Genomic DNA, 25,693 nt, shown 5'->3' on the forward strand with positions numbered 1-25,693 from the left:
AGATACCATCACTCATGGATTCACACTGGACTTCTGCCATGATGTGGCCCGCTCTTTCCAGGTTCGGGTGCTCACTGCCTGTATGGTGGTCAATAAAATCAGAATCCAGTAGCACCTTTAAGACCAACAAAGATTTATTCAAGGCGTGAGCTTTTGAGTGCAAGCACCCTTCGTCAGACTATGCTTGCACTCGAAAGCTCACGCGAATAAATCTTTGTTGGTCTTAAAGGTGCTACTGGACTGATTTTATTGTGCTACTTCAGACCAACACGGCTACTCATTTGAATGTATGGTGGTCAGTACTTGGTGTCTGGTTGCCCCTTGGCTCTCCTCCATCTTAGGTGGCACCATTCCATACTGGGTCTTCATGTCCCTTCTAGGGGTCCAGTTTACTCCCCATCACTGAAGGCAGACATGATGATGCTAACTGTGGTGGTTTGGGAATTGTTGAGTGAGGGAGCCTTAGCAAGTTTCTGTTGATTACTCCCACTAAGCAGAATTCATTGAAGGAATCAATAACAATGGAACAGATACCTATTCGGGATCAAAAACCACTGTAATAGGCAGACAGGACAGAATACAACCCATAGCAAGGTAAAAGAATAAAAGATGATTATGACATCAAAATAGTTCATGGCAAGGCAGGTCAAGCAATACATGGCAAATCATCTAGCCATGGTCTTCAAGAGCTATTGCCTTTCCTGAGAAAGAGCCTTAGCTTCTGGACTCCACCTGGCTCTTTTACTCATGTTCCAGCAGGCCAGTACAGAAATTGGGTTGGAAAGTTGGCTATCTAACCGATAGTGGATTTGGGCAGTGAGATTAGGATACATAATCACAATCAAAGCCAATAGTTCCTTATCAATAGATGTTAATTTTAGCTTGTGCCACATTTGGGCATGTAATACCTTATCAAAAGCTGCCGCCAAATCTACAAAAGCAGCAGCAAGGATGCCCCATTTTGGTGTAGTGGTTAGAAGTGCGGACTTCTAATCTGGCATACCGGGTTTGATTTTGCATTCTCCCACATGCAGCCAGCTGGGTGTCCTCCTCCTCCTCCTCCTCCTCCTCCTCCTTGTCTCCTATTCTCTGAGTGAATACAGTTACCAATATATTTTTCCACCAAGAAATATTGGGTTTAAAGATTTCTGGGGGAATTCTGGGTCTCCGCAGTTGTAATTTGAGAAATTAGAAATCTCACTTAGCTGGTAGAATGGGGAGGTGTTGAAAAATGCTAGGCACTAAAATCAAGGAAGGACTGCCAAGGACCAAAGAAGCTCTATTTGGCACACCGTTTCAACAACAATGTAAATGATTATCAGATGCCTCGCATTTCACATTCACAGGCTCCCTAATTATGTCCTCATGTTCCAAAATATCTCACCAGCTTAGAAAAGGGGCAGGCAGAGGCATTTGTATGAAAACGAAAAGGCCTGTGGTGCTTGACGTTATGAAGAAGGAAGAGCTATACTACATATACTGTTTTGAAAACAGAATGAGAGTTGAACTAGAAGGGATGGTGTCTTTTGGCTGAGTGTGCGTGATGACCGAGTAAGAGCAATCAAACAAAACGCTCTAACAGTATCTCTTCCTCTGTGAGCTTCTGCGAGTGAGCTCACTTCTTCACATAGGGTGGGAAGAATGTATTCTCCCGTGAATTGGAGACATGAGCTCTGTCTCACGCAAGTTTGTACTAGAATAAGTGTTTTTTCGTTTTGGGCTGCCAAGTTGCTTCCATTTGGTTTTAGCACATGTTAGATTCCCAGCATTACTGCAGAGGAGGAGTTTGCCTCATGCTCCTAGGATTCGAAGGAGGAATGAGGCCAAAGTGGGTGTCATAATATCCGAGGAGCCAGTCGAAAGACCTGACTGATCGGCACACACCTCTACCTCTCACACAAGTAGCCAATCCCAACTTGGTCTGAGCAGAAGTCTTTTGGGGCTTTCCCTGATTGGCTTAAGTTAGCCAGTTGAGTGGCCCTTATGACAGCAGAAAGCCTAGGGTGGTTTTTTTTGGTACAATGAATGAATGGATGAACAAGGAGCGTAGCTGAAGCCAGGTCATTGTCCGGAATGCCGACACGCAAGGAGATGTACACGGATGAAGATTAACTAAGTTGGCTGGGCAGAGGGAAGAAGCTTATGCTGCTGACAAGGTGAGATGTTTCTCTCACTTTTGCCTGGGTAGCAGTCGCTGAGGCTGCTGTGTGTGTGTGTGGGTGGGTGGGGAGGCCAGTATGGGCGGGCAAGAGGGTGTTCTGCAGCCTGCCAGGGAGTGGTTACTGTTGAGTTTTCTGTGGAAGGAAGGAGGAAAAGAGAGTGGCAGGGAATTTGCAGCTGGGTGAGTGTTGCTGTCAAACACATTTCAGCATTTGGGATCACGGCAGGTGATTCCAGCATGGTGGACTTCTGGCAAGGAATGGGTTACACCTCAGGGCAGTTGGCAGAACCCGTTTTGCTCAGAAACTCACAAATGTCATTAGGGGGAACAAGTCGGCTTGACATTGGCACTATTTCAAGATACAATCAAATACAAGGTAAAAAAGCTGCGTCATCAGATTGCGAAACAGTTTGGTATGCCAAATTTCTGTTTACAGAAATTAAAAAAATATTATTTCATTCCTCACTCCATCAATATGAGATGCTTATATACTAGTGCACACAGGGGTAGTCAAACTGCGGCCCTCCAGATGTCCATGGACTACAATACCCATGAGCCCCTGCCAGCATTTGCTCATGGGAATTGTAGACCAGGGACATCTGGAGAGCTGCAGTTTGACTATCCCTGAGCATGGGCAATAAATAAGTCAAATTAGGATTATTACTACTACAGAGCAAATACAATACAATGGGCATCTCTCAGACTAGGTGGGACAAGTCTCATAATTGGAATGTATCTGCTGTGGGGTATAATTTATATAATTTATATATTAGGAATTGGCCAAATAAGAAAGGGAGGGGAATCACACTGTAGGTCGGGAGTGACTATTCTTGGGAGGGGGTCCATGATTTTGAATTGGGAAGTCAGGTTGAAAGCATTTGGGTGAAAATTAAGTAATTATAATTATAATTAGTTATAATCACAGTCCTACTGGGGGAAGAGTGGCTGCCTGCACAGCAAATATCAAAAGAACCAGACCTTTGATGAAGAAGGCATAGAGCCAGGAGAGGGGGCAGCATGACAAAAGGGTTGTCGTTTTACATTTCCTGCCACTAATGCCCTTTCTATCATTAGAATCATAGAGTTGGGAGGGGCCGTACAGACCATCTAGTCCAACCCTCTGTTCAATGTAGGATCAGCCTTCATGTATGGGAAGTTGCTGAGCAGGAATTTCTGGAAGGAACAAACCATTCAATTTTTTTCCAAGGTAGTTCAGGAACTGCTCATGCTAATATCTGAGCCTTTTGTCATCTCAGCAACAGATAATTAGCTGTGATAATCATAGAGTTGGAAGAGATCTCCAGGGTCATCTAGTCCAATCCTCTGCAGAATGTGGACTCACAACTACCTGCCCTCCCATGGTGAACCCAATCCCATGCCCAAATGATGCCCCCTCCCAAACCACAATCCCTGTTTGACAGAAGATTTGGCTTGTAACACAATCCTGGAAACTTAAGGGATGATATAAGGACCCTCTTTTCTAAAAACCTTTTCAGTTTTTAGTTTAGAAACTGAAACCATGTTCATGTCCAACAAAACAAAACATTTTATTTAACATACAGCAGAGGGTTAAATAGAAGGAGATAAAAGCTTTGTTGCTAAAAATAGACTGTTGTACAGTTTGAAAGCCTCAGAATCAGGCTTTTGACAGGTATAGAAGACCCATTTGTTTCTATGTTTACAAAACACTTCCGTATTTGTCTTTGAGTTCCTTTGAACTCCCCAGGTTTTCTTTGAAGGCTGGTACCCAACCTTACTACCCCAACTCCCTTAGAAACACCAGTTTCCCTCTAACTCCTGGGGTGTCTGAAGCAGGTTTCTTCTCACACGAGTCTAGGGAAATCCTCACACCTAATTTCTCCTTTTTAACTAGGCAGGGAACCTTCTCCCCTTTCCCCTGGCCTATTTAGGAGTCTCACAGCCACTACCCAAATCACTCTGCCAATTATTATTCCTAGTTCTCCCAACTGTATAGAACTGCTTTCAGTTCTATATAGTTATGTTGACTATTACTCAAGAATGTCTTCTCTAAAACTCTTCACAGAGCAGATGTTTCACAGCAGAAGCACAGAGAGATTGTCTCTTAACATTTGTTGTTGTTAGGTGCGAAGTCGTGTCCAACCCATCACGACTTCATGAACTATGATCCTCCAGGCCTTCCTGTCCTCTACCATTTCCCGGAGTCCATTTAAGTTTGCACCAACTGCTTCAGGGACTCCATCCAGCCACCTCATTCTCTGTCGTCCCCTTCTTCTTTTGCCCTTAATCGCTCCTAGCATTAGGCTCTTCTCCAGGGAGTCCTTCCTTCTCATGAGGTGGCCAAAATATTTGAGTTTCATCTTCAGGATCTGGCCTTCTAAGGAGCAGTCAGGGCTGATCTCCTCTAGGACTGACTGGTTTGTTCGCCTTGCAGTCCAAGGGACTCGCAAGAGTCTTCTCCAGCACCAGAGTTCAAAAGCCTCAGTTCTTTTATCTCTTAACATTGGCTTTTCTTAAAATCTGAATACCTTCCTTTCAGCACAATGCTCTAAACTCACAGCTGTTGCTTGTCAATGAGATTACTTGGAGCAGCTCAAATCTATGCCTCAGTGAAAAATTAACCCTCCACTTGCTGGTTCTCTGTTACTTCAGCACTCAGAGCCTTACTTTTAAAGTGCTATGTACAGCACTTGTGTTGTCTTAAATTATTTACAAAGTTACTTAGAATAATTATTAGGGACTGTGGTCTATAGTACTGTGTGTGTATACCTCGTTAAAACTAGGCCCCTGCTGTGGACTTCTGCATCATTTCCTGCGTCATGTTAATGCTTTGCCTGAGTTCTGATTTTAAACTTCTGGTTGGTTCTGCAATCCTCAGTCGTATTGGATTGTGATTGAAAGTCCCATCCAATGGTTGTATTGACTCCCTGTGTGTAATCCACCCAGAGTCCAGCTGAGAAAGGTGAAATGAATAAACAATACCACTGTTATGTGCATGTGTGATGAGGTCGTAAAAACAAAAGGCAACAAAGCTATGAAGCGATTAATTTGTGCAGCAATAATTTCCCCCAGAGTTGCTGTTCTTGATGACTACTCTATAGCTATGTTTATGAGACTGAAAAGTCTTTTTTTGGAAGCGAGGTCAATAGGAATTACTTGGCCGTCTTTGAACTCAGAGGTTCTGGAAGTTGTACAGCCAGTTATTGTCAGCTAAAGCTGTTGGGAAACAGACTACTGCTTCAGCTCTCCCGAGGGGAATAATAAAATCATAGAATCCATAGAGTAATAGAGTTGGTAGGGATCTCCAGGGTCATCTAGTCCAGCCCCCTGCACTATGCAGGACACTCACAACCCTCTCGCTCATCTACTGTCATCTGCCACCCCCCTGAGCCTTCACAGAATCAGCCTCTCTGTCAGATGGCTCTCCAGCCTCTATTTTAAAATCTCCAAAGAGAGAAGGGAAGAGACAGGCCAAAGAGAAACTGCTCTTTGTTTTGAAGTGAAGGAGCTACTCTGCAGCTCGGGAGGGGGAGAGGGAGGGGTAAGGGAGCCTGTTGACGATGAAGAGGTTATTTGTTTTATCCACCTCTGCTAAGAGGAGTGTGAAAGATAACAAAAAGTGCAAAGTTCTGGTGTAGTCATGTGAGATGAAAGTTCAGTGGCATCTAAAACACGAACAAATCTAATCTAATCTAATAAATAAAAATGAACAACTTGTGCTTCAGTGGGAGCCATCATGAGTTTCTGGCCCCTCTTCAGATATATATGTGGAAATTTAACTGCGAGTTCTCTTAAGGGGGTAGAGGGTGAAGTCTGAGGGTTAATTCAGGCAGGAGTGTTTGATGTGTCAACTTTCTGCCACAGGGAAAGGAAAAGGAAACCAAGGGATGGGTTAATCTGCCAATAAGACTTCCAAGTGCAAAACTGCTGCCAGCAGGAAGATTCCTGAGGGACAAAGAAACAGCTGGTGGGATTCCGAGTGCTGGGAAACATCCATTTGTGGAACCCAAAAATCCTGGTGCATGAACAAAATATCCAGAAATGGATTCCAGTCCAATAGGACGTGGTCAAAAATGTGATTTTTGGCCCTGACCTGGGTAGCCAAGGCTAGCTCAAACCTGTCTGCTCTTGGAAGCTAAGCAGAGTTGTCTCTGCTTATTATTTGGATGGAAGATCACGGAGGATGTCTAGGATCGCTGTGCAGAGCCGGAGAATGGCAAATCACCTCTGAACACTTCTTGCCTTAAAAAGTTCACTGGATCAACAGAATTCAGCTGCAACTCAACAACAACAACAAAAACAAAGCCAAAACAATTTGGACAGACAAAACAGGGATCCAATCCCCCCCCCCTCCTGTGCACACCTCTGCTACCTAAGTAAGTAGAAATGAAATGAAGGAATAACTAGCAACATTACATAGCCTGTCCTCACTGAAGATGATTAACGTGTATATAACTACTGAAATCTTCATTGTGCAAATTTGGGAGGGGGGAAAGGGGCAGAAAGACTAGTTTTCTGCAGGAGCGAAGGAAAGCAAAGACACTGTAAATAATCCTTCTTTCCATAGATATCTTAAGTGCTCGTATTCTCAGAGAGCAGAAACAAATGGGAACACTGTGTACATTTCCTGAACATAGGGAACACACACTGCATAAAATTAGCCCTTGGTAGTTTTGCATGAGACTTAATATTAACCTCCCCTCCCAATAATTATCCAAATAACCACAAACATTTTGATATCTGCGTAAAGCCTGAATAACCACATTCCAAGAAACCTGGCTATTGTGCCAGGAGACTTTCTGGTATATAATGTATTGACTTTGTAAAGGCTTGCGAGTAGACAACTAAGGCTGCCATCGACCAAGAAAGAAAAAGCATTCATTCCACCTTGTTGAAAACGACCAAGACAAAGAGAAAGAAGCAAAGATGGTGTCGGGAATGCAGGCACTTTGGATGGCTCTGCTGGGTGGTCTCTTGATTATCCACTTTTTGAAACAGCTCTGGTCCACCCGCTCCTATCTTCCTGGGCCCCTCCGCCTTCCTGTCATCGGGAGCATATGGCGAGTGGCCATCGATCTTTCTCTGGATGTTTTCATCAAGGTAAGTTGTTCTAAAATAGCAACCAATGATCTGAGGCAAATACCCCTCAATGACCTGAGTAGCCAATTTGCTCAGATCGTGGTCAGTTGAATCCAGTAGTTGGATGGGAACCCACTAAGGAAATCCAGAGACACTGTGGCGAGGGAGGCAGTGTCTTCTCTTGCCTTGAGAACCACTTGAGCAGGGGTAGTCAAACAGTGGCCCTCCAGATATCCACGGACTACAATTCCCATGAGCCCTTGCTGGTGTTCACTGGCAGGGGCTCATGGGAATTGTAGTCTGTGGACATCTGGGGGGCCGCAGTTTGACTACCCCCTGCTCTTGAGGGATCGCCATTAGAGGTGGGCAATTTTTAAAATTAAAACCTGACTCCCTTGGGTAGATTTGGGAATGTGTTCTGATTGGCATGAATGTATGGTTCTGAATTCCACCGGTGCATATCTACAAATGTTTTAGGATGCTTAGGGCTGATCCTGCGTAGAGCAGGGGGTTGGACTAGATGGCCTGTATGGCCCCTTCCAACTCTATGATTCTATGATTCTATGAAATCAGGCAATGTTAAGACAGCAATCCTTCTCTGATAGGAGCGGCTGAACAAGCCTTTCTTGCAGGACGTGGTTGATTTGACAAGATTATGTTCTTGGCATGGAGATCGGCAAATGGTCCCTCCTGTGTTTATGGTTGTATCGCTTATTTATTTTATTCATTTCTTGGATTTTTTAATGCCACCCTGCCATACGGCTCAGGCCGGTTTGCATATAATATTGCGGGGTAATATGTGGAATGACCTAATCATAGAACATAGTCAGAAATAACCTCAACAATAATCCAACAGTGGTTTTATTTTAAGATAATTTCAATGGTTTGATCAACATAATATAACCGGAACAACAACTTAGATAAGTACCCCAGAGAATCCCCCTGCCCCCCAGGGAATTGTGTTTGTTGAAGGAAATTCAAGAGGTGAGTTCTGATGCTCTAATGCAGGCAACAGCTTCTAGGCTCTATCATTGGCCCATGGAGGAATTTGTTGGCCACTGAATGAGGCAAGATGCTGGGCTAGTTGGACTACTGGTCTGATCCAGTGGGGCCGTTCTGATGTTCTTATGAAGGCCTCGGCCTCTCTGCCCTGTTCCTGCCCCTCCAGAAGAGCTGGTTGGCAGCTATGTGAGACAGGAGGCTGGACTAGAGGGACCCTCCCTGGTCTGATCCAGCAGGACCCTTCTGATGTTCTTCTGAAGACCTTGGCCTCTCTGCCCTGTTGTTGGCTACTGTCTGAAACAGGATGTCGGACAAGGTGGACTAGATAGACAGGATGTTTGAATGGATGGTTTAGCAGGACTCTAATGTTCTTATGAAGGCATTGGCCTTTGTTTCCTGTTGTTGGCCATCCAGAGGACTTTGTTATCTACTGTGTGAGGCAGGATACTGGATCGTACCCAAAGAGTAGTTGTCAGTGGTATTTCATCAGAATGGAGGATTAATGCAATTTGTCATAAGCCCGCTGTATTGGTTAAATTGCATCTTGAGTCCAGTGTGCAGTTCTGGAGGCCTCGTTTCAAAAAGGATGTGGACAAAATTGAGACGATGCAGAAGAGGGCAGCAAGGATCCAATCCCTATGAGGAAAGGCTCCCCTGGATATCAGGAGGAGGGGAAATTTACCATCAGGCTAGTTCAGCAGTGGAATCTGCTGCCTCAGGAGGCGGTGAGCTCCTCACTGGTAGTCTTTAAGCAACAACTGGACATTATCAGGAATGCTTTAGGATGATCCTGCATTGAGCAGGGGGTGGGACTAGATAGCCTGTATGGCCCCTCCAAAACTATGAATCTGAGTCTGATCCAGCAGGGTTCTTTTGAGGTTCTTATAAAGGCCTTTGCTTCTCTCCTTTGTTGTTGGCCCTCCAGAAGTGCTGGTTGGCCACTGTTTCAAACCATTTGTTTGACTAGATCAGGCTTTCTCCAGCAGGGTTTCATGATTCCTGGGGTTTACTGATGGCCCTGGAATGGCTTCCTGAATGGATGGGAGATAATTTTAACATGTTTTAATATTTTCAATATATTTAAAAATGTGATTCATCAGGGCCCTTCTGATGTTCTTAGAAGGCCTCGGCCTCTCTGCCCTGTTGTTGGCCCTCCAGTCTGGCCACCATGTGAGGCAGGATGCTGGACTAGATGGGACCCTGGTCTGACCCAGCAGGGCTCTTCTTATTTTCTTCTTATATTCCAATGAGATGCTAACAGAAACATTGTACAGAAACAACAAATGGCAGAAGCCTGCACAGTTGCCGCATGGGGACATGTAGGAAACCACACCTTGCCTGACACATCGTCCACAGATGGTCTTCACTGTTACTTTGGAAAACAGAAGGCTTGTGGCTCTGTTGACCGAGCTGTTGCAATCTTAATCATGCCCTGGACAGCTGGAGCAATGAAAAGTTTAGAAGTAAAAGTGTCCCCAGGAGAAGATAAAATGGGCTGAGAGCAGCTTATGGACAGGAAAATGAAAAGTACACCTTCTGTTGAAGCACACCTGCTATATTAATTCTGCCAATTTGTTTGAATGTAACTCTCCTCTTGTCTCTTTGGATGCAAATTGCAAACGGCAGATGGCAAAGCAATACGGAAACATTTACATTTTGTGGATGGGAAACACACCTCTTGTTGTACTATCTGGATTTGAAGCAGTAAAAGAAGGGCTGATCAACCATTCAGAAGACTTTGTTGACCGAGCAGTGGGCGATTTCCTCAAAGCCTTATCCCAAGAAAAGGGTAAGTTGTCGGGACAAATACAAGGTTGTCCTTGTCTTCTCTGCAGAGGAATCACAGAGGTGGAAGGAATCCTCTGGCTATTTCAGTCACTTTCAGATATCTCCGGCTGATGAAATCTGGATACCTAAATCACTGTGTATTTACTAGCCAGATTATTTGGCACTGTTACATAAATGGTTGTTTAGTGAGCCTGGCACTAATAAGCCAAGGGGTTGGCATACCTGAGAATAGAATATTTAATTTCAATACTGCCTCTCCCCGTATGGGTTCAGAGCGGTTAATAACAGTAAAAACACATTCAATAAATTCAATTACAATAACAGAAGAGCCAGATTGGTGTAGCAGTTAGGAGCGCATACTTCTAATTTGGTGAGCGGGGTTTGATCCTGCACTCCCCCACAGACAGACAGCTGGGTGACCTTGGGCTTGCCATGACACTGATAGAGCTGTTCTGACCGAGCAGGAATATCAGGGCTCTCTCAGCCTCACCTCCCTCCCAGGGTGCCTGTTGTGGGGAGAGGAAAGGGAAGGTGACTATAAGATGCTTTGAGACTCCTTCAGGTAGAGAAAAGCAGCATAAAAGAACACACTCTTCTTCTACAATAATAAAATAAAATTTTAAACCCCATTCCTGTCCCCACCCTCTTCATATCCTCCACCAGCTACCCCAGACTGGAGAGGACATCAGATAAAAATAAACAAGTAGGGGGAGTCAAATAGGAGGAGATGGAGAGAGCCCCCTAAAGTTTTGAACTGCCCTTGTGTCTGTCATAGGTCCGGTGGAAGAGTACCATTTCAAAGGCTTGTTGGAACTCTGACAGCTCTGTTAGGGCTCAGATCTCAGTGGGCAGCTCATTCTACCAGGTTGGAGCCAGGACCAAAAAGGCCCTGGATCTGGCTGAAATCAACTGCAAAACCTTGGGGCATGGGATCACCAGGAAATTGGTGTTTGCAGAGTGCAATGCCCTCTAGGGGATATATTGGGAGAGGCAGTCCCTTAGAGTGTCATGGTGTAATTATCTCTCTCAATAGGAAGTCCTTTTTTCTGTTGTTAAAGATGCTGAGTTTTCTTTGTGGCCTTGGGATATGGGGGTTTCAGTTAGTGGTTGCAAACTTTCAGAGTACCCGAAGAAGGTTCTTCCCAAAAGACCCTCTCCTCTAATTTCAAGAAGATTGGAACTGGGTCCCATCCAACATCCATTGTTTCCAATGGAGAAATACCAGACTAGAGAATCGCTCATCAAATCACGGCCAGACAGATCAATGGGGCTGGCCGTTTTTGGATAATCGTCCGAATCAAGCCTGATTTCTATACTTTTCATCCCAAATAGTCCACAATGCACATGCCTATAGATGAGTATTAAAATAAGCAGAACGCACAAAAGCATGTGAAATGAAGCTTCCTCTCCTTTTCCAAGTGACAACCTTGTGCCCTCTTGCCCAGTGGCTATGGAAGTTTGGGCTGGGTTGTCACCAATATGTAGATGACACCCAGCTATCCCTCCTTATTGATGATTGCCCTGACTCTTTCCAGAAGCATTAGCCAGCTGCCTGAAAGCAGTCAGGAGATGGCTCATGCAGAGTGGTCTGAAACTTAACCCTTCAAAGATGGAGGTCCTGTGGAAGCATACCTACCCACCCTGGATGGTGTGCAGCTCTCAACATCTCACTCTGCCAGGAACCTGGGAGTGATACTTGATGCCTCCCTCACAATGGAAGCCCAGGTCACAAAAGTAGCACAGCTGGCATTTTACCATCTCTGCTAAGCCAAACTACTATCACCCTACTTGGCCCCGAACACCTAGCCACAGTGATCCATGCAATGGTCCATCTCTAGACTGGACTTCTGCAACTTCCTCTACGCAGGCCTGCCCTGAACCTTGATTCAGAAACTACAGCTGGTCCAAAATGCAGTGGTTAGGGTCCTCACAGTAACACCGTGGAGGCCCCACATCCAGCCCATCCTCTATCAACTGCAATGGCTACCAGTCAAATTCTGGATCAGGCTAAAGGTTTGGTAATTTCCTTTAAGGCCATATGCAGTCAGGGCCCAGTGTCCTTGAGGGACTGCTTCTCTGCTTATGCCTCCCAAAGAGCTTTATGCTTGGCTACCGCCAACCAGCTAAGGATCCCTAGCTCAAAAGAAGTACGCTTGGCCTCAACCAGGGCCAGAGCCTTCTCTGTCCTGGTCCCCACCTCGTGGAATGAGCTCCCAGAGGAGATCAGGGCTCTGACCGATCTAAGACAGTTCTGCAGGGCCTGCAAAAGACAGGTCTTCCACCAGACATTTGGCAGAGGTTGACCGGAATCAATAACATCTACAAGGCCCCTGAACCTCCCCCTGAAGAGCCCATACACATGAACCATGAACCTATTCAAACTGTTATGAATTACACTGTTACTTTCAGTTATGATTTCTATCGTCATTTCTATTACTGTTACAGTCCACTTATGTTACGTTATGAAGAAAAAAAGTTCCATGTATTGCTTATGTTCCATATGAACCACCAGGAGCCTCAGGGGAGGGCAGTATACAAAGATAAATAAAATAAATAAAAATAACTGTTCAGATACTTCAAGAGAGCCATCCTGTCACCTCTCCACCTCGTTTTCTATGGGCTGAATATTCCCAAATCCCTCAGCCTTTCCTCACAGGGTTTGGTCCCCAGGCCCTGGATCCTCCTCCTCAGTCTCCTCTGCACCCTCTATATTCTGCCCACATCCTTTTTGAAGGGAGGCCTCCAAAAATGCACAAAGTATTCCAAGGAGGGGTCTAACCAATGCAGTATGCAGGGAGATTATGACATAAATAAATAAATAATGGATGACGGGAATGACAGAGTATCTTGTTTCTCAGAAGTATATAGAGCTGGCAAGCATCTGAGTCTTGCCACGGCACCCAACAATGAATCATTTTGCATCAAAGAAGCACTTTTATGAGTAAAACATTCCATTCATAAGCATATATAAGGATTAACTTTGATATTTTCTAGGCAGGAAACTGAAACTTCAGGAAAATATTATTATTATTATTATTATTACTAGTATTATTATTATTATTATTATTATTATTATTATTATTATTATTATTATTATTATTATTATTATATAAATAATGAACTTTTAAAAATTAATAATTTGTCTGCATACCAATATTTCATGGATACTTGATGGCTTTAGGTATTGTATTTTCTAATGGCCATACCTGGAAGCAACAGAGGAAGTTCGGACTAACCACCATGCGGAAGCTGGGACTGGGGAAGAAAGGCATGGAGCTTCAAATAGAAGAGGAGGCCCATCAGCTGGTTGAGACTTTTGTGCATGCTAAAGGTATGTGGGATTAGGAAATGAAACTGTTCCCCATCTTATGTAGCCAGGCTGATTGCTATTAGTCACTGGGGGTTTGAACTGAGCATGACTATCAAGGATCTTTGCCCTGCATGTGCAGAGCACCGTGTCCACACTCATGATATATTGTGCTATCAAACAAAAAAACAAAATACAAATACCAAATGTTTATTCTCTTTTAAAGAAGAAAAAAAAACGACGCTCAAAGATAACAAAAGAATATAGAAATAAACATCCATCACTTTGCAACAGAACATCTCCATTCAGAAATTAAGAGAAACGTCGGTATCTGTTCCACTTAATATTTCTGGTAAGGCCTTGGAGGAGGAGCTGGTCTCATGCCTTAAGCGCCACTTAGTGCTTAACACCAACTGAGGCCAGCTGTCCCGCCCATGAGTGACTCCTCCTCCAACCGGCTTATCTGTCTGTCCAGCGGCCAGCCAATCACCTTCCGTCCCCCACCCCTGACCACCCCTCCTCCTTCCACATCCTTCTGAAGTTCGGAGGCTGCAGATCCCTTCCGCGTGAGAGCTGCCCCTGCCGGTGAGTTCCCTAACAGCTGCCTGAAGCCTTTCCAGGTCCTGGGGGGAGGGCGAGGCCATCCACAGAGTTCTTCCACCCCACCCACCCCAATCTAGCGCCAGTTGTATTTCTGAATGCAATGGGATTGGCCCCTAGCGTGGTATAAAACAGTGTTCCCCAACCTTTTTATCACCGGGGACCACTCAACGCTTGACAATTTTACTGAGGCCCGGGGGGGGGGGGTAGTTTGCTCCTCTACTCTCAACCACTGCCCTAACGCTCTCTGGTCGCTAAGGTCATGTTTAAACATCCCTTCAAAATAAGATACAGACACGCCACAACAATGAACATACGGAACATTTTTTCATGGAAATTTTAACTCATGACAATGACAAATCAATGGGAACCCTGAGCTTGTTTCTCTGCAACGAGATAGTCTCATCTGGGAGTGATGGGAGACAAGGACACCCAAAGTGTGTTGTAAAGGGCCGGGGGGATGAAGTAAAGGGCCGGGGGGGGGAGAAGGCGTCCTTCACGGTCCACCTCCAATTAGTCGACGGACTACATGTGGTCCGTGGCCCACAGGTTGGGGATCGCTAGTATAAAAGAACAAGAGTTCAGTAGCATCTTAAATCAGCCTTTCTCAACTTTTTAACCCCCAAAAACATTCTTCAGGCTTCAAAAAAATTGCAGAAGTGGTGAGATCAGGCTGAATATGGTTGGGAAGCAGAGCTGTAGACATGCCCACCAAAGGCACCTCCCCTTCCAGGCCCATCATTGGCTGTTTTGAGAGGGGGGAGGTGGGTCCTCCCACCCATTTGGGAAACCCTTCCAAGGCCATTTAGAAACCCCAGGGTTTCATGAAACCCTGGTTGAGAAATCCTGCCTGAAAGACTCACTTCCTCAGCAGTGACTCATGGAAGCTCCTCCACTGCCCCAAATCTTGTTGGTCCTTCAGGTGCTACGAGACCTTTGCACTTTTCTACTGCTCCAGACATAATAACATGGCTACCCATTTGGTCTTTCTTTATATGGCTGGCACTTGGATGGGTTGTTAGAAAATCATTGCCTTGCTGTGATACAGCAATGGCTGAGTTTCTTAAATGGAAATCCCTCCCATATTACGAAGGGGAAACGACTGCTCTGCAGGACTGTGACAAGGAAATGCAAGGAAAACAGTCATGTGGACTCCCCAGGACCAAAGTTGATATGAATGCCAGTGAGAACAATGTGGAATTTCATACCCATGTGCAAGCAGCCATTGTTAAATCAGTCACAAATCATTTAAATGTCATAAATAAATGTGATATTAAAAAAAAAAAGAATTGTCCCTACCACTGGCTGTTTTACCAAGGGGGAGTAATATTACTTTTTCTGAAACCCACTAATTTATTTTACTGGCTTTTTAAAGAAGAGTTTCTCCTTCATTTCTCTCTTTCTCTTTGTCGTTTTCTGTTAGCCCCTATGCTCTGCACCAGTGGTCCTCAGCCTTTTTATCACCGGGGACCGGTCAACGCTTGACAATTTTACTGAGGCCCGGGGGGGGGTAGGGGTAGTGTTTTGCTGAGGGACGTCGCCGCTGCCTGAGCCCCTGCTCCCCTTGCTTTCCCGCCAGCGCCCTGACTTCCTGCCGCCCACGGGGGGGTGCTGCCAGCAGCAGCTGCACAGTGACACACCAAGGGGGAGCCCCAGCCATGGCAGCCACCAGACAGCACCAAAGGTGAGCTGGTGGCAGAGTGGCAGGGCAGCCCCCAAGGCAGCAGCTGGGGAGGAGGACGAGGAGGAGCTGTGGCCTGGTACCGACTGATCCATGGACTGGTACTGGTCCCCAAACCGGGGGTTGGGGGGCCACTGCTCTACACCACAGGTAGGAAAGCAGGAATGTTGGGGAAGGCATATCTTATCTCTGATCTTCTACAAAATGAAATTCTGAAATACTGTAGAATCTCCCTTCCTGACCCACCTCTTTTTGAATGAAACGGAATTGATCAGAAACCAAATTACGCAAAAGAAGAAAAGAAATGGACTGTTGGATTTCAGGGAGAAACTGGATAAAGAGGAATTAAGAGAATTCCTTTTCACTGTAGTACATTAATCCCAGAGAGCTCTAATCTCTAGTGATCATAATTTGCTCGGGGTCCCTGTCCCCAAAGAAGTAAATCCGGCCCTAACGATGGCCAGGCCTTTTTATCCCTGGCAGCAGCCTGGTGGGATGCTCTGCCTAATGAGATTAGGGCCCTGTCAGCCTTAATGACTCCTGCAAGGCATGTAACATAGAACTGTCCTACCAGCCCTACAGTTGAGGCCCAGAGGTAACATCAATAAATACTTAATGGTATGCACAGAAATAAAAAATTTCATATCCTCCCCAAGCTTAATTACCTATTGATATAAGTCCCCGTGAGGAGGTGGCAGCTAGAATTGGTTGGTTTTAAATTTTAAATGTAATAAAGGTAAAGGTATCCCCTGTGCAAGCACCGAGTCATGTCTGACCCTTGGGGTGACGCCCTCTAGCGTTTTCATGTCAGACTCAATACGGGGTGGTTTGCCAGTGCCTTCCCCAGTCATTACCGTTTACCCCCCAGCAAGCTGGGTACTCATTTTACCGACCTCGGAAGGATGGAAGGCTGAGTCAACCTTGAGCCAGCTGCTGGGATCGAACTCCCAGCCTCATGGGCAGAGCTTTCAGACTGCATGTCGCTGCCTTACCACTCTGCGCCACAAGAGGCTCTTTTAAATATAATATTAAGTGTTAAAATTAAATTGTATTTTTTCCTGTTATTTAATATTGGATGGAATCTGGTTGCTATCCTCCCTGAGCTGTTACGGAAGAGGGGACTACAAGTAGAACAATAATTTAAACTAGAATCTTCCTCTATGTTAGGGGTTCCCAAAGTGGGCTGTATACTCCCCCCCAGGGGGGGCAGCAAAAGGATCCAGGAGGCAGTGAGGAATTTTGAGGCAATAGTCTGACTTTTCCTATTGTGTCTATTTTCTTAGTGAGAGATGTTCCAGGATAGCTTGACTTTGCTTGCCCCTGGGTAGCAGGAACCCTGGACTTGCTTGGTGGTCTTCCATCCCAGTGCTGACCAGGGCCAATCTTGCTTACCTTCCTGAAGGAAATGACAACTTCACAAGGTGGGCTGGATGGAATCATATTGCTTAATCCTAAATGTCTAGGAACTGCATAATCCAGGGTTTGCAACCCTGTTCCAAAAGCTTCTATCTTTGGGAAGCTGAAAAAGTCTTCTCCTGCTTGCTCCTGGCCATGGGATTTTCCTGTTTGCCTCTCTCTCTCTCTCTCTCTCTCCGTCTGTCTTTCTCCCCACTGAGGACGCAAAGCAGCTTTTACCAATGACTTTTATAAAGAACTTACATATTTTTCCAGATTAAAATATGGCCGCTGCACAAGAAGCAAAAAAGATCTGGAGGCCATATAGTGTGTTTTGAATTTGCAGTACACTTAGCATTAGGAAAAAGTTGTGTGTTCATTTGTGTATGTGTGTATGGGGAGGGGGCACTAGGAATGTGACTTGGGAGCCAAGAGGGTGGTAACCCCAAAAAGTTTTGGAACCACTTCTCTAAGTCCACATTATCAATATTAATGATTGCATACCTATTAGGAACAGTGGTGGTTTAGCATATAGGGAGCTGGGCATCCCATCTGTCTTCTGGACTTCAAACTGAGGTTGGTCACATTCTGTTTATCAAATTACATCACTTCCATATTAAGAAGAAAGTGGGGTATAAAACTGAACATTTTAAGTTCAGGTGGATTCCTATTTAAATGTGTTTGTAAAGAAAGGGGGAAAAAAACAACCAAAAGGCTCAGAGAAAATTTTAAAAGAATGTTTATTATTCAGTCATATGGCTTTTGGAAAACGTCAGAATGGAAAAAGTAGTTACAACAAAGTGAGGAAAGCATTCTAAATCCTGAATAGTTTTTAAGATAGTAGGCTGGCAAGCTCTTTACTATGCTCATAATGATAATATTCTATAAATAACTTTATTGAAATCACAGGGCACCCTCTTGATCCTGCATTACCGCTTACTAATTCTGTCTCCAATGTGATCTGTGCCGTGGCTTTTGGACATCGATTTTCCGTTGAAGATAAAGAATTTCTCAAGTTGATGGAAGCCATTAGCTATATGGCAACCTTTGGTGGGAGCTTTTTTCATGGCGTAAGTCATTTTTGTTCTTGTTGCTTCTTTGTTTGCTCCTGTTTCGATGTGGTTCTGACAGATCTTGTCTCTATCAGCACCTCTCCCTCCAGGCTGGGCCTGAATAACTGTATTAGATTATACAGAAGCATTTCATGTATATACTGCCTTGACCCACACTAATGTTTCTGTAAAATTTGCTGCCAGAGGATGTAGTGATAATCACAGGAATAAACAATTTTAGAGTGATTGGATAGATTCATAGAGGATCAGTCTATCAGTGGCTACTGGCCATGGTGGCTGAGGGGAACCTTCACATTCAGAGGCAGTAAGAGTCAGGAGGCAACATCAGTGGAAGGCCTCAACCTCTATGCCCTTTTGTTGACTCTCCAGAGAACGGGGAGGGGGCATTGAGTGAGGGGGATGCTGGACTAGATGAACCCTTGGTCTGATCCAACAGGGCTCTTCTGAGGTTCATATGAAAGCCTTGGCCTCATTGCCCTGTTGTTGGCCCTTCAGAGGAACTGGTTGGTCTCTGTGTGACACAGGAGTCTGGACTAGATGGACCACTAGTCTGACCCAAGAGAGCTCTTCTGAGTTTCTTATGAATGCCTTGGCCTCTATGCCTTGTTATTGGCCATCCAGAGGAACTGGTTGGTCTCTGTGTGACACAGGAGTCTGGACTAGATAGACCACTAGTCTGACCCAAGAGAACTCTTCTGAGGAGTGACAACTCAAAGGGCTAGTTTTATGGACTGTGTTACTGACATGTTCTCTTGGTTATGATGGGATATTGCTTTCATCTTTGCTGCAGATGTATATGCTCTTCCCAAGGCTCATGGAACATCTCCCAGGTCCCCACAAGAAGGTGCTTGCATATGCAGAGATGATGCGATCATTTGCAAAGGAGGAGATAAAAAAGCATAAGGAGAAACATGCTGTGCATGATCCACAGGATTTCATTGATTTCTATTTACTTCATATGGAGAAAGTAAGTTTCCATCTGGTATGTGAAATCGTATAACTCAATAAAATGAAGGTAAAGGCCAACTGTCGCCTTTAAACCCTTTATTATCCATTTGCTGTACGAGAGGATTGAAGTGGTTGGTCCTAATAAAAAGGACTTTGTTCTTGGACCAGTATAGCTTTTTTTTCAACCTCTTCCCACTTTCTTAATATTGGCTTAGTTTTGAGTTATGTAATACTTCAAAACATTCAACTCACCAGAAATTTTAAAGTATTTGTAACAAGAGAGAGATTGGTGGGACTGTGAAGTTTAGGGATGGGCACAAACTGCATTTTTGCAGTTTGGTTGGTTCATGGTTCATGAGCAAGCCATAAACTTTCTGTTCCCTGCTGCTTTTTTGTTTGGTTTAAGTGGCTCAAAGCCATTTAACAACCCCCCCCCCCCGCTTTCTGCTCCCTATGGCTTTTCTGGGATGCAAAAAACAGTGGTTTAAATGGCTCCCAGCCATTTAAATCAAGCAGCTGTTTTTTTTTCATGAAGAGCAGGATCAAGGGCTTAATCCCCTGCTTTCTGCTCTTCATGACCTGCTTCAAAATTTCTGAAAGTTTCCGGTGGTTCTTCATTTCATGAACATTGCTTCACAAATCACCAAAAATTTGTCATGAACTTAAGTTTGTGACCATCCCTAATGCAGACACAATTGCAGCACATTCCATGTAATTTTGAACTTAATATGTGCAAAGTGCAGTCAAGTCACAGCTGACTTATGCTAATCCTGTAGGTAGGATTTTTAAGGCAAGACACATTCAGAGTGGTTCACCACTGCCTACCTCTGTCTAGCAGCCCTGGACTTCCATAGTGGTTTCTCCTTAAATAGGGCCAAACAGCATATACATCACATAGTCCAAATAATTCTTTGGAAGAAATGTCATACCAATCTCCTCTGAAAAATCTTGCCTGCTGATCTGATAGTTTCTCTGTGTATTCGTAGAACTTAATTCATGTGGTTGCAGAGTCAAAATACGTGGATTTTTGTAACCTCCCCCCACAGTCTCTTTTCTTACAAACAACAGACCATGAAGGACCCCCACTCTACATACAATGAAGAGAACCTGGTTCAGTGTATTCTTGACCTCTTTGCTGCAGGAACAGAAACCAGTGGCACTGCTCTGCAGTGGGCATTGCTTCTCATGGCAAATCATCCAGATATCCAAGGTACGGTAAACTTCTGCACTAATTCAAGGAAAAAGCACGTTGATTCAGTGTAAAGCAGCTTCATGCGCTCACTAGACTTCAATCTTGTGTTTAGTTTGACAGGAGGAGAAAGAATAGATTACAAAGAAAGCAGTGACTGATAAATCAGTCATGAATTTAGTTGTGAATTTCCTGCATTCAGCAGGGAGTTGGACTAGATGACCCTGGAGGTACTTTCCAACTCTATGATTTTATGATTCTAAGGAGAAAACAGAGGGTCAAGCAGAGTGGAAGTACTTCTGAATCCATAGAGAGGTTCTGGTGATTCTCTTTTGGATTGGAAATGATACAAAAAGAATGCCAATTATTTGACAGTATTTAAAATGTAGCTCCAATGATAAATGATTTCTATATTTTGTGAATGTATTTTGTCCCACTCTAAAGGATTATATTTGCTTTTGTTTATTCTGTATTGCAGTGCATCCTTCTGCACTTTTCTTCCTTATATTGTATTTTTTTAGTATGCTATTAAAGGCTTTGTTGTTGGTGTTGATTTCTATACCCAAAGGTGTATCATGATCAGCCTAGAAATTACATTCTAGTTCTGCTAACCTATATGCCCGTTTAGTTGTGTATTGCTGAATGGACCAAATAATTCATCCTTAACATATTTATTTATTTATAAATGTGATCTCTTGAGCGTTCCCTCCCTTTAAACGGACTCAGGACAGTTTACAGCAAAAGTTATCATTTAAATCAATTCTCCATAAAATAGAATAAAATATAGTAAAATGTTTAAAATTCATACATTCTAAAGTGCTCCACCCACCATTTCACTCTTCTTGCTATTATTTTACTGGGGATTTTCAGGTTTTCTGATGGTAATGGGTGGTGTGGGCGGAGAAAAGGAGGGAGGCCCAATGTAATGCTAAACTGCTCTAGCCTCCACCATAGGCCTTCCATCACACTTGGTGGAAGAGTGCCGTTTTACAGGCCCTGCGGAATTTAGGTTTCATTCATTCATTCAATCAATCAATCAATCAATCAATCAATCAATCACCTGCCACTTCCAGGCTGGCTGGCTCATGGCAAATTAAGATTAAAAACCTCACAATAAAATCACAACCCCCCCCCCAGATGTTACAAAATCCTTGGCAGCAAAAAACTTCTCTAATCCCCCTGCCCCCTCCTACTTCCCATAGCTTGACAAACCCCCTCCACCCAGTGCCTTGGAGTGGGGATGTAATAGGGAATTAGCTTGATGTTCCAGCTGTGGTGAGGAGGGGACCCTGGATTTTAATTGACCCTGCCTCAAATGAACACCTGGTGGAAGAGCTCCATCTTCCAGGCCCAGCACAGAATCCTGTAGAATAGGTTCAGTGGATCCAGAATCTGCAGAGGTAAAGAACTGACTCTCAAACAAAGCTTCTTTGTTTTACTGTTTTCCTCAGAGAAAGTCCAAAAGGAGTTGGATGATGTTTTGGGTTCCTCTCAATCTTTCAGCTATCAAGATCGAAAGAGGTTGCCTTACACCAATGCTGTCATTCATGAGATCCTGCGTGCCCACTATGTCTTGTTCGTTGGGCTCCCCAGAAAATGTGTGAATGATGTGAACATATTTGGCTTTTGCATTCCCAAGGTATTATAGCTGTATCTGACAAGAGATGCCCATCACAGGTGGTGCTTATGGAGAAATGGCCATAGAGTACCCTCCTTTGCAGAGATTTCTGAAGGGGAGAAAGACTCCTGTTTCCACAAGGGCAAATTATAGAAGGATTTGAGCTCCCAGTGTACTGGAGTATTTGTCCTGGTGCTTGCTTATTCATTTAGAACATTTATCCAGTCATTAGATGAAAATAAATACACCCAAACTGCTTATGCAGTTAACATATCTTTTCCTTTAAAATCTTTTCTTCCACCAGTGCTTCACTGGAAGTCTTCAAACAGCGGTTGGGCAGATCCTTATCCTGGATTCTTGAAGCTGATCCCAATTTGAGCAGGGGGTGGGACTAGATGGCCCCTTCTCATTTAGGATTCTATGAGTTTAATTCAGCAGTGGAATAGGCTTCCTAAGGAGGTCGGGAGCTCCCTCTCACTGGCGGTCTTCAAGCAGGGGCTGGACAGATCCTTCTCCTGGATACTTCAGTCTGATCCTGCCTTGAGCAGGGGATGGGACTAGATGGCCTGCATGGCCCCTTCCCACTCTAGGATTCTATGGGTCTAGTTCAGCAGTGGAATAGGCTGCCTAAGGAGGTGGAGAGCTTCCCCTCACTGGCGGTCTTCAATCAGTGGCTGAACAGGTACTTATCCTGGATGCCTGAGGCTGGTCTTGCATTGAGCAGGGGGTTATAGTTGATGGCCTAGATGGCTCCTTCCCACTCTAGGATTCTCTGAGTCTAGTTCAGCTGTGAAATGGGCTGCCTAAGGAGGTGGGGAGCTCCCCCTCACTAGGGGTCTTCAAGCAGCTGCTGGACAGATTCTTCTTCTGGAAGCTTTAGGCTGATCCTGCACTGAACAGGAGGTGGGACAAGATGGTCAGTATGGCCCCTTCCCACTCTAGGATTCCATGGGTCTAGTTCAGCCTTGGAATGGGCTGCCTCAGGAGGTGGTGAACTGCCCCTCACTAGCAGTCTTCAAACAGCAGCTGGACAGATCCTTATCCTGGATGCTGAATTGAGCAGGGTGTTGGACTAGATGGCCTGTAGGGCCCTTTCCAACTCTATGATTCTATAATAAAGGCAGAACAACACTTCACAACCTTGTCACAGCCAGATCTTCTGGTTTCACAGTGTAAATTGCCACCAGACTCAAATAGGAAGATCTGAAATTTTAAAAACTGGGTGGTTTTTGTGGGTTTTCCTGGCTGTGCAGCCATGGTCTGGCTGTTTTAGTCCCTGACTTTTCCCCAGTATCTGTGGCTGGCATCTTCAGAGGTAGGACCCTCTATACTTTGGCTTACCTCTGAAGATGCCAGCTATAATAACTGGCAAAATGGCAGTGATCAAAATGACTAGACCGTGGCCACGCAGCTTGAAAAACCAACAACAGCCAGGTGACTCTGGCCGTGAATTCAATGTGGTTTTTGATTTGTTCTGTTTGTTGTTGCTAGGAATGATGTTTCCAGGAATACCACATGTATTCTTCTCTACCTTCTTCCCATTTGTGTCCTCCAAATGCAAACTTTATTTTTATTTTCTCGCGTTTTGGTCTAGATGCATTCCAAGTCAATGCTCCCTTTTCCTTTCAGGGGGCACATGTTATCCCGGATCTCCGTTCTGTTCTTCTTGATCCCAAACAATGGGAGAAACCTCAGGACTTCCACCCAAATCATTTTTTGGACCAGGATGGAAGCTTTGTGAAAAGAGAGGCTTTTCTTCCGTTTGGTGCAGGTATATCTAGAAAACTAGCTCTCAGCCTGAAAGTGGAACAAAGTGGGGGAGGGGAACAAGGATGATTTGGAGCAATTGGGCCCAGCATTGACTATCAGCCAGGGAGTTCTCAAGATGCTTCCTGCATTACTCCCTCTGGTCTATCCCACCAGTTACTTCTCTCTTAGAGTTTTGACCATGCCACAGAATTGGTAAAGCTAAGATGTGAAAATACAGCACCATTTGAATAGAATCAGTAATGACAACTAAACAAATTATCCTCTATTATCTTTCTGATACAGATAACACTGAATCTAGAACTTTAGAGAGGGGGGACTTTAGAGAGGCATGCTTTGTGTTTTAATTGGGGGGATTTTTTTTTTGCTTTGCCTGAATGATTTAACTCCTTAACTCCTATTCGTTGCTATAGGCAGTTTGCTTAAAAAAAAAAAAAAACATCCCCAGGAGAAGAGAGAGGGAGGCAGGTGCGAGGGCAGGATCTGGAGGCAGAGATAGTGCTACTTCGGCTCCACACGTTTCCTTGGTGTGTGGCTTTCTGGTTTCTCTCCTCTAGCTCAGTTTGGGGAATCCACTTTATGCAATTCCTCAGCTAGCGCTTTATAATGGAGGATGTAGCTACCGGTTTGCTGCTTGGACGCTGGATGTTGGAGACGTTGTGCAATATGCCAAAAATATGGTGTCTGCAGAAAGTAAGCATTACACTATATTTATCGGGTACAGAATGGCCCTAAGAATTTATCCTGTATTATTGCCAAATATGCAGGATTAAATATGTAGAAAGTTTAGGAGGGACATATTGGATTTATGAGGTATTCTGGAATTTTTAATCAATATTTTTTTTTGTATTCTACTATATATTTTGTAATGGTTATCTCAGTAACCTTATGGAGTTCTCTGAGGGGGTGAACGAGGATTTGGACAAAGGTGACCCAGTAAATGTTGCTTACTTAGACTTTCAGAAAGCTTTTGACAAAGGTCCTCATTAGGCTTCACAGGACAGAAAGTGAAAATAGAGGGAATTTTTTGCAGGATACTAGAATTTGGGGGCATGTATATAGATGCAGGAAAGACAAATGGAAACACTTGTTCAATGAGTAAAAAAATATGCCAAATACACTGCCACAGGATACAATGATGGTCACAAGCATATGTTATTGATCCATCTGGAGAATCTGGTTGGCCACTTTGTAAGACTGGAAGTTGTAGAAGATCAGCATTTGATCTTCTCATGTTCTTAGAATTCATGGAAAGGTCTTACCTTGGCTTCTTTCCCTTGCAGGAGCCCGTGTCTGTCTGGGACAGCAGCTGGCCAAGATTGAGCTCTTCATCTTCTTTGCCAGCCTCCTGAGGACCTTCACCTTCAAGCTTCCAGAAGGAGTGAAGGAACTCAGCACAAAGCCTATTTTGGGGGGATCTTTGCACCCTCATCCCTACAAACTCTGTGCTGTTCCTCGTTGCACAGCATCGTTAATTATTTGACTCATGCTCAGTTTTTCCATCGTTCCTTTCACGTAGTCCTGAGACAGCCAGCGTGGTGTAGTGGGGTTAAGACCAGTGGACGATAACCTGGAGAGCTGGGTTTGATTCTCCACTCCTCCACACGTGGCCAATGGGATTTTAACTGGGCTAGTCAGTTTTTTTACAGCTGTTCTCACAACAGTTCTCTTAGGGCTTTCTCAGCCCCAACTGCCTCATGAGGTGGGGAGAGATGAAGCAAAAGGGGTTTATAAGCCACTTTTGTCTCCTTTGAGTAGTGAAAAGCAGGATATTTTTTTAAAAATCTCTGTTTCTCCTTCTAAATGGCTGTATTCATTCTCTTCTCAATTTATCTGACAGAGTTTGACCGATGCATTCTCAAAATGGAATTTACGTAGCTCTGTTTCTGAATCTGTTATTATTGCCCAGCATATAATCTTATTTCTAGCTTGATAGCTTCAAACAAATGTTCAGTATAGGATTCTCATGACAAAGAAAATTTGAAAAGTGCACAAGCCCTCTCTCTAATGTGCTTTGTAACTTCTTTCCTCTCTTTGGACAACATATGTGAAATTGAGCTTATGTGTGATAGACTAATAAAAATCAACGGAAATGTAATTTAAGAA

General features: G+C 44.2%; 1 protein-coding gene across 5 annotated transcripts; it reads left to right on the forward strand.

The window, feature by feature from the left end:
- Positions 1-1,696: 1,696 nt before the first annotated feature.
- On the forward strand, positions 1,697-25,693 carry LOC143842866 (cytochrome P450 2J5-like). Of its 5 annotated transcripts, XM_077348145.1 has the most exons (10): positions 1,702-2,156; positions 6,005-7,240; positions 9,848-10,010; positions 13,191-13,340; positions 17,902-18,062; positions 18,856-19,032; positions 20,082-20,223; positions 21,654-21,841; positions 23,450-23,591; positions 24,871-25,693. In XM_077348145.1, exons 2-10 carry the CDS (start codon positions 7,067-7,069, stop codon positions 25,068-25,070), a joined length of 1,497 nt encoding a protein of 498 aa, XP_077204260.1. In that variant the 5' UTR covers positions 1,702-2,156; positions 6,005-7,066; the 3' UTR covers positions 25,071-25,693. The 5 variants fall into 5 exon arrangements, with proteins under 5 accessions (XP_077204263.1, XP_077204260.1, XP_077204264.1 ...); XM_077348148.1 differs by lacking the exon at positions 6,005-7,240 and having other exon boundaries at positions 1,697-2,156; XM_077348149.1 differs by lacking the exon at positions 1,702-2,156 and having other exon boundaries at positions 5,864-7,240; positions 23,415-23,591.

Source organism: Paroedura picta, chromosome 8 (genome assembly GCF_049243985.1).
Source record: "Paroedura picta isolate Pp20150507F chromosome 8, Ppicta_v3.0, whole genome shotgun sequence".
Classification (NCBI taxonomy): domain Eukaryota; kingdom Metazoa; phylum Chordata; class Lepidosauria; order Squamata; family Gekkonidae; genus Paroedura; species Paroedura picta.